Source organism: Sinocyclocheilus rhinocerous, unplaced genomic scaffold, assembly GCF_001515625.1.
Source record: "Sinocyclocheilus rhinocerous isolate Xijiao unplaced genomic scaffold, SAMN03320098_v1.1 scaffold357, whole genome shotgun sequence".
Classification (NCBI taxonomy): domain Eukaryota; kingdom Metazoa; phylum Chordata; class Actinopteri; order Cypriniformes; family Cyprinidae; genus Sinocyclocheilus; species Sinocyclocheilus rhinocerous.
The window spans coordinates 1177366-1187195 of NW_015649568.1; the positions used below are offsets into that span (position 1 = coordinate 1177366).

Below are 9830 nucleotides of genomic sequence, written 5' to 3' on the forward strand. Positions count from 1 at the left end.
CCTCAATGTCTACGGTGGTTATCGCCCTGATCAGACATGAAAATATGTTGTATCATTACTCTTGTAATGATATGAAGTTAGCAAACGTTAGCGATTTTTTGCAAACATTTCTTTGAGTAACATGACCGTAAATATGAACTCACGATTGAATGTAACATAAAACAAATGATTACTTTTCGTTAAAATCTTTATTAATGCCAAAAATGCTTACATTTATGTGTCTTTTTGTTCGCTCGATCAGCCATGTTGCCCCTGAAGTCGGTTTACGTTGAGATAATTCATACCCCTTCGTTTGAAGTGTGGTCCCGAAAAATCTTCGTTTGAAGTGTGGTCCCGAAAAATCTTCGTTTGAAGTGTGGTCCCGAAAAATCTTCGTTTGAAGTGTGGTCCCGAAAAATCTTCGTTTGAAGTGTGGTCCCGAAAAATCTTCGTTTGAAGTGTGGTCCCGAAAAATCTTCGTTTGAAGGGCTGTCTGGCCCTTCCCCTACCCCTCCAACCAAAAGAGAATCGAGACACCCCTACCCCTTCACGTGAACGCGCGAAACGGAGGGGTAGGGGAAAGGGGAAGGGCTAAGGGGTAGAATTGGGATTGGGCCTAAGTCTATTCCTCACAGCCTTGTTTTCTTCAATTTGGCGTCTAACCTGATTAAGGTCTATTCAGACCACGATTGCAAATTGTTTGAAAATATCATGCTCTCTGCCAAATATCTCTACGAGTCTGCCTGTTTGTGTTCTTTCTCCCTTCGGTTTCCTCCTTGTGTCTCTCTTCGTCCTACCTTCTGTGTTCCCCCTCTTTATGTCACCTATATTTATCCACTTAAGGTTTTTACATTAGTTAGCTTGAATAATGTGATTCATCTGGAAAGAAGTTATTCTTCTCCCTTAACTTTTTGCTTATATATCATTTTATATGACACGTTTTGTCTTATATGATATATAACGCATACTCCTATTGGATGAACGGGGTACACCAGCCCTCACAATAATGTCTATATATACTATTGTAGGAGATAATAAAGTTGAAGAAGTTTGTGGACAGAGATTTGACTCCGTGTTCATGACTCTTCCCATGGGCCCATGCATTCATGAACGATACAGGGACTGGGAGTATTCTGACGGCACTAAAAGATAAAGAGTTAGAATTCTTAACACAAATGGTATTGGTTTTCCACAAATCCTTCCAAAAATTTAGTTCCATCAACTAAAATAGTTACAAAAAAATTGCCAGAGTGCAATGAAACGCACATCTCCGTGCAACAAGCTGTAGCAGTGCTCCTGAATGAATCAGCATGCAAACAAATCAGCTCAACAAATTCAACGATTTACCTAAAAACCTGTCACCAGCTACTGCTGTGAGGGTGTAACCTACAGAAATATTAGCTGACCGATAAGATAAATAAAAAAAATGCAAACTTTAAAGCTTGCTGTCTATTTGTTAAATTTATGTTATTAAAAAAAAAAAAGAGCAGGACGTCATAACTCGTTTGTCCAAAAATGTGTAAAACGTGTTAATATTATTTACTGTAAACATTTGAATGTTTTTCTTTAACTTTACTGCTATCCTTTTTTTTGTCTTATCCAAATATACCACTGGCTATCTTTATAAAACAATAAAACCAATAAATAAATAAAACAAAAACACCAAAGAAATTTCACATTCTCCAAGTCTAGTGCAATCGCGTCTTAATAAACATACTGACATTCTTGAACCCGCAAACATAGACAATACAAACAGTGAGAAGTCCCAGTGCTGAGGACTGTATATCAGGCCAATCCAATTACATAACCAGAACTAACCATTTTATGCATGTATAAATAAATAAATATACAAATTAACTCCCCCTAGGTCAGTATTTTTTCCATCCTACAGAAGCTCTGGCTAAACTTGCTGCTGTATTTGGCTCACTGTACTGCTGCTGCTGTTTGTAGACTCATAAAAAATATTTGTTGCACAATAAGCTCTCTGATGGATGGCCAGGCAATAAGTTTGAACCTTTTGCATGCATCGGTCACCATACACCTGCCCTCTGTATAACACTGTGCTCTTCTGCAGGAACACATACAGACAGAAGAATTCAACTCACAGATGATAAATATAGGACAATATTGTCATGATTGTGCTTAACGCTGCACCACAGCTGGTTTACCTTCAACAGACTGGCCGATACTGTGTAGATGCGTGATATCCGGAAACATCCTGTTGATGTCTTTCAAGTACTGCTCCATTTCCACGCTGTTATGATAGCGAAACTCCAGACCGTGAATGGATGATAGCCAGGACCATAAGAACAGGCAGAGAGTGAAGACGGACATCCTTTGAGCCAACACAATGTTAGAGTGTGGAAGCCTTTTCTAGAAACACAAACAGAGAAGACAATGACGTGATGTGCCCTTATCTTGTTTCACTTCACTTTCTATTGTCTGTCAATATGGATTCATATTTTTAAAGCCTTGAGGTTTAGAAAGACATTCAATAAACATGTTTCTTTATATGACAGGTGTGTTAAATGTCCAAAAATGCTGTCTAGATAGGCAGCTCACTAGGAAATTGTTTGATATATAGTTTGGACAGGAGAGCCCAAGGCTGTATGTAATATAATTAACTAATTTTCAAAAATGTTTTTCTTTAACTTTACTGCTATCCTTTTTTTGTCTTATCCAAATATACCACTGGCTATCTTTATAAAACAATAAAACCAATAAATAAATAAAACAAAAACACCAAAGAAATTTCACATTCTCCAAGTCTAGTGCAATCGCGTCTTAATAAACATACTGACATTCTTGAACCCGCAAACATAGACAATACAAACAGTGTGAAGTCCCAGTGCTGAGGACTGTATATCAGGCCAATCCAATTACATAACCAGAACTAACCATTTTATGCATGTATAAATAAATAAATATACAAATTAACTCCCCCTAGGTCAGTATTTTTTCCATCCTACAGAAGCTCTGGCTAAACTTGCTGCTGTATTTGGCTCACTGTACTGCTGCTGCTGTTTGTAGACTCATAAAAAATATTTGTTGCACAATAAGCTCTCTGATGGACGGCCAGGCAATAAGTTTGAACCTTTTGCATGCATCGGTCACCATACACCTGCCCTCTGTATAACACTGTGCTCTTCTGCAGGAACACATACAGACAGAAGAATTCAACTCACAGATGATAAATATAGGACAATATTGTCATGATTGTGCTTAACGCTGCACCACAGCTGGTTTACCTTCAACAGACTGGCCGATACTGTGTAGATGCGTGATATCCGGAAACATCCTGTTGATGTCTTTCAAGTACTGCTCCATTTCCACGCTGTTATGATAGCGAAACTCCAGACCGTGAATGGATGATAGCCAGGACCATAAGAACAGGCAGAGAGTGAAGACGGACATCCTTTGAGCCAACACAATGTTAGAGTGTGGAAGCCTTTTCTAGAAACACAAACAGAGAAGACAATGACGTGATGTGCCCTTATCTTGTTTCACTTCACTTTCTATTGTCTGTCAATATGGATTCATATTTTTAAAGCCTTGAGGTTTAGAAAGACATTCAATAAACATGTTTCTTTATATGACAGGTGTGTTAAATGTCCAAAAATGCTGTCTAGATAGGCAGCTCACTAGGAAATTGTTTGATATATAGTTTGGACAGGAGAGCCCAAGGCTGTATGTAATATAATTAACTAATTTTCAAATTGCCCAGCATAAAATAATTCTCAGCATCATATCTGCCTAATTTGTTTTAGTGCTTGCTTTGTAGACATTATTTATATTAGCATAATTTATATTTTATCTATCTATCAGCCTCATGCAGTTAATAAATGCCCTTACAAAAAGTTTAGTGGTGTTACCACGGTTCAAGTATGATATTAATGCAATTGTACTAACTTTACCGTATTTACATGTTATTTCAAGGTACTTTAAAAATGGCATGTTAGTGTTCATGTCCAATACATGATCGTTGTGTTGCATCTAAAATGTCAAAGTAATGCAATATGCTCTAAAGTCACAGGCTAATGTTTATGTTCGTTTTAAGTTTTTTGACATTAATGTTTTCCTTTTCTAGAAGCGTGCAGTGTATTTCTGAAAATAATTAAAATAAGTATTTGCTGAGGACAAAGGCTGATGCCCATAAATTCGAATTTATGGTTAGGCAGGTCACTATTCTTTATATATATCTGTGGTGGAACCATGCTATCAATATCAATAATATCACATTATTATGTACACACAAACTCAAACCATACACAGTATGTGTAATAAATAGTAATCTACAGCATCAACAAATGACTAAAACCACATGTGCACTTAAATGATAAATAAAACATGATATGGTTTATAAAAAAGGAACAAACTGCATTACATCGCAAGGCATTCATTAACCAAACAACTTTAGACTTTGTACTTAGTATTAATGAGAGTAAACGAGCAGCTTTACCTCTTGTGCGTTCTCTGGCGCTTCTCCGACACTGTTTAAGACCTTGTCCTGCTTGTTTAGTTACTCTGTTGTCATTATATCATCTCATAACATTTTAAGAAAGTTCATATGTCGTCGTCCTGTTCGTGTCATTGATGAAATGAAGGTATCTTGTTCCATAGCGCAGTGAGTTCAACTGACTCCACTCCAGCCTCACGTGTGTTTGGTGCAGCTGTAGGGAGTAATCAGTGGAGGCGGGGCGCGCGCTCAACACACACACACACACACACACACACTGTATCAATGACACTTGACATAACCTTTGGTGCGTTCTGTTTACTATTTACATTCAATTAAAATGTACTTTGTACACGTACAACGACAGGTATTACCTGAAAATGACTTTGCATATCCCATTATTGCGTGACATCTTGACCAGATTCTTGACGTACTTCAATTTGCATATTCTACTACTGACTGTCAAAATGACCGTTATGAATCATCATATATATATACATGTCAAGTCAAGTCAAGTCACCTTTATTTATATAGCGCTTGACATCATAGGCTACATCAAAAAGTTAACATAATATAAAAAAACAACAACAACATACATTCAGTGAACTGCTATGAACAGCGTGTTTACATTTTATGCAAACACCATATAAGACAGCAACACAAAAAAGAAGGAAGAGAAAATGGTTTGCAGCCAAAACATTTCGTTTTAGACTAATAAGAAGATCTCTTGAATTTTTGCTGTCAAATTTCAGGTGTAGCACTCATCTCCAGCTTACTGCTGAGTCCCTCGGGGCGACAGTACAACCAGATAAATGACACACCTGTTCCTGCAAGCTCATTCTTTACTGCTGAGTTTACACTCACCTACTGTCTAATTAAGCATTAGCAAACCCAGCAATTGGGTTGTTTTGACCCAGTGGTTGGGTTACTACCCAGAAGGTTGGGTTAAACATTTAACCCAACCACTGGGTCAAAACAGCCCAATTGCTGGGTTTGTCCCTATTTTACCCAGCACTGGGTTGTATTTAACCCAGCATTTTTTAGAGTGTAGTTGCATATAAACTCGGAGACATTTGCATTCCGTCATTATTCTTTATACTGATCTAAAAGGGTGCTTCAGCTTGGTCCAGTTTGCATTTCTAGGATAACAAACTTTAAATGTCTAAAACGAGCTCTCTAGAAGGAAAAAGTCATTTCTCAACAAACTTAAACCAGTGACGTGAGTATTTACTGTTTTTTTTTCCAATAATGAAAGGTGTACTGAATTCCAGACTCTGTTTTTGTCCTAGAACATAAACTTGTTTACACAAACCATAAACATGATATGTCATCATACATGAGTCATGTCAAAGGAAGGATTCCACTTTACCTGAGCTATGATCTCCTCAAACACTCAAAAAATGTTTAATGATAGCCTACCAGTCACAGTCGAAATCCAGTCATTTCAATAGGAATCCATGCGATTGGGAACTTTGTGTGAGGGTGAAAGATTTCCACACAGAGATTTCGCAAAGGGCTCCAGTTGGTCACACGAATTTGGCGCATTGACCAACAGAAAGCTGCTTGGTTTGAAAGTGACTTCTGTGTGAGCTGTGCTTTATACTATCTAAAATTGACATTAATGGACCCTTTTTTTTGCCAATGAAATGCCACTGAAATTTCACAAATGATATTGCACCTTTACTCTTAAAGTGTGGTCACTTTTACCTTTGGCAAAATTTTCATGGGCAAAATCATTCATGTCATTTCAATAGGATTCCACGTGATTGGGATTTTTGCATGAGAGTGAAAGATTTCGCAACAGGTTCAAGTTGGTCATGCAAATGTGGTTGCTAGATTTGAAAATGACTTCTTTATGAGCTGCGCTTTATTCATTGCTACACTATTGACAATAGGCAATGAACCCATTGTTTGACCATGAAGTTTCACCAAAATTCTGCAAAAGTGACCATACCTTTACTCTTAAAGCATGGTTACATTCACCCTCGTTTGGCGAATTTTCATGTGCAAATTCCAGTCATTTCAATAGGATTCCACTCAATTGGAATTTTTGCGTGAAGGTGAAAAATTTCTCAACAGGTTAAAGTTAGTCATGCAAATTTGGCGCATTGCACAACAGAAAGCTGCTAGGTTTCAAAGTGACTTCTTTGTTAACTGCGCTTCATGCATTGCTACACTATTGACAAAAGACAATGGACCCATTTTTTGGCCGTGAAATTTCAATTGTGACCATGCCTTTATCTTAACATATTGTATTCTTGTTCGAATGGGCAAAATCCAGTCATTTTAATAGGATTCCACGTGATTGGAAATTTTTGTGTGAAGACGAAAGATGTTGACCAAAAGAAAGTTGGTTTGAAAGTTATTCTTTGTGAAAAGTGATTCATACATCTCTACACTACTGGGAGACAATGGACACTTTTAGGGCCACAACATTTGACTGCACATTTACTCTTACTGCTTGACTATTTCTTCTGAAATGTCCATGTGGAAAGTTGCTGTTTTGATGCCAGGTTGTTGTGGATGGTTGCTAAGGGTGAGCCTGATTTCACCAAGTACAACATGTTCCTGGATCAACATTCCTATCAACCAATCAGAATTGAGGGATAACTTTTCAGGAAATGTCTGTTTTAGGCTTACAATCAGGGTTAGGTGCTTCTACACCCTTGTTAATCAGCTATCATTTCCCACTGATTTTAGGAATAAATTATATGTAGGGTTAGGTTTAGGGGTAGGGATTGGGTTTAGTCTGTATTTTTGGACAGTAATGTTGATCCAGGATCAACAAAAGATGTTGATCCAGGAACATGTCATACTTGGCAAAATCACGGCGACTGGTTGCTAAGGTGTTCTGGGTAGTTATTAAGGCACTGCTAAGCTGTTGCATGGAAGTTAAGTGGTTACATATAGTTAAAAAACAAAACAGTTGATTTCCAGATATGGTCCATGCCCCTCCTTGAAGGTAAGTCTATGAGATTTAACTCGCATGAGTTTAAATGTAGGTTAGGGTGCCGCTGCAGAGGAGTCTTGAGTAACTTGTTTGCTTGCACCATCTTGAAACACTGTAAAGAGGAAATCTGTGTCCATTCAAGCCTATAATTCCAGTCTCAATGTAAAAAGCCACATAATAGCTCTTGCACATCATTAGTCATGACAGCTGCAATCTAGTCTCATGCTGTGCTGCATGTGTGAGAGTGTGTTCATGGATGTGGTAATCTGTGAGCTCAGATGTCTGGAGGTGTTCACTGTGTCTGTACGCATCCACAGAGGTTTCAAGCTATGTATGTTACATGCTTAAAAAAAATAAATTAATTCAAACTATTATCCAAATAAACCAATAAAACTAAGCATCATTTACAGTTATGGTATCTATGAACTGTCACGTTTTGTAAAAGACCTTGAAGGAAATTCTTCAAATCTCACATTTTTGTTTCAAGGAAGAAAGAAAAATGAGCTAAAACTAGACCTAAAATAAACTTGATGGAAGTTGTTTCTTTCAGCTGGGTCTGGCCCTTTAATTGGCCACTGGCTGACTCATTTTTAGGTCAGTATTTATGAACAATGTGTTGGGTTGCATCAACAAATTTGACAGCATTAATCAACAGATCAATAGGTAAACACTTGACAGGATGCCAATGAATTATGTAATTTTAAACACTTAACAACAAATAGTTTCCAGTGATCTGAAGGCAAAATCTACTCTTCTAGTCATCTCCTCTTTGTTCTAGAAAAAAAAGGTCGACACACATACAGTTTCCATGTCTGTTTTCGGCAGAGACAAAGAAGTCATGGGGACTGAAAACAATGGCCTAGGCTGTCTTTATCATGAGATAATAAACATCAATCACTCCTATCATCAAAACAGTATTTGTATTGAAAAATAAATATGAGAAGTTTCCATATGACAGTCCCATTTATTAGTAAGTGTGTCTGGGAATTGTGAACATGACCTTAATTTTAATAGCGCCGTGCTCTACATGTCAAGTTTTTCATCTTAAATCTAAAAGGTTTTGACCAAAATGTACAATCTAGTGGGGGAAGAACACAGACTGGGCCTGCACTTTATTGTCTGCATTTGTTCAAGGACATTACAATTAAATTAAAGTTACATTAAAATAAAGTCATAATGAAGAATGAAACTTTTATACTGAGTAAAGTCCTGCACCACCCTTACCTTCATCTTCATGAATTGTTAAGTTTGAAATAGACCTCTAGTATCAAATTGCACAATGTGTTTATGCAGAAGGAGACATCTGGTGGTTGTAAGAAGAACATGCATCCAAATATTTTCCAGTCTTTAGAATTGAATGACATCTCACACATTACATTCATCAAACAAGTCGAGATCACAATGTCATATTTCTTAGTGTCACACACACGCAAACAAAATGGAAGCCACATTTTTTTTTAAAGAACCCCATGTTGTTTTATTAGAGAAGGGAAATTCTGAAAATTAAGCTGCATTTAGTAGTTTACCAAGGAAATATTCAATGAAACAATCTGAAATAGAATGCTATGTCAAAATGAAGTGCACTAAACCAGCTATTATACTGCAATGACACGCCTGGAAGAAGGAAAAATTTGACGCTAGAGCAGAAGATAAATTAGCTTGCTTGTTCATGTACAAGACATGGGAATAAAGTTTTTTTTTTGCATCAATATGATTCTGAATAGCAGACAAGATCACAAAGGGATACATAAGGACTGTGTGCTGCGTGGAGCATTCGGAAAGCTGTTTGTCCTCATTCCCTGAGGATGGCAGCCCTCTAGTACTTTTTGGTGACTTCAACATCCACCTTGAGAAGCCACATCCTCCACTCTTCCACTCTCTCTTATCCTCTTTCGACCTTCGGCGGCTAAACACCACTGGTACCCATAAATCAGGTAACCAGCTCGACCTCATCTTTACATGCAATTGTATCACAAATAACATCTTGGTCAATCCCTTGCATGTGTCGGATCATTTCATTATTACTTTTAATCTACATCTACCTCCTTCCGCACCACCAACCCCTCTGCCAGTTTTGTTTAGATGAAATCTCCTTCTCGACTTTCCTCTATAGTATCATCCTCTCTTCCCACCCCCACACATTTCTCATCATTAGATGTGAATTGTTCCACAGATCCGTTATTTTTCTACCCTAACTCGCTGCCTAGACAATATCTGTCCTATTTCCTCCAGACCAGCACGTGCTACTCCCTCGAACCCCTGGTTAACCGAGGTCCGCCGTGAGCATCGGACTAAACTCAGGGCAGCGGAGAGAAAATGGAGCAAATCAAAAGATTCAGCTGATCTCAGCAGGTATTGCTGATTCCAGAGGTATCACTGCAATGTTCATTTTCCACCAAAGTTCACGCTGCCAAAACTATCTTCTTCCGTAACAAGTTCCGCCAC

The 9830-nt window shown here is 37.8% G+C and overlaps 1 protein-coding gene across 4 annotated transcripts in view; it reads right to left on the bottom strand.

The window, feature by feature from the left end:
• Positions 1–4690, bottom strand: part of LOC107710685 (carboxypeptidase M-like) — a 50146-nt gene extending 45456 nt beyond the window's left edge. The window contains exons 1-2 of one of the 4 annotated variants that reach the window (XM_016515520.1): positions 4439–4690; positions 3228–3394 (exon numbers count right to left, since the gene is read on the bottom strand). In XM_016515520.1, the coding sequence (XP_016371006.1) occupies positions 3228–3393 (166 nt within the window). In that variant the 5' untranslated portion in view covers position 3394; positions 4439–4690. Of the gene's footprint in view, positions 1–2147; positions 2349–3227; positions 3433–4438 lie in introns of those variants that run through there. The other 3 variants (XM_016515518.1, XM_016515519.1, XM_016515517.1) reach the window with 3 other exon arrangements.
• Between the last annotated feature and the right edge of the window lie 5140 nt (positions 4691–9830).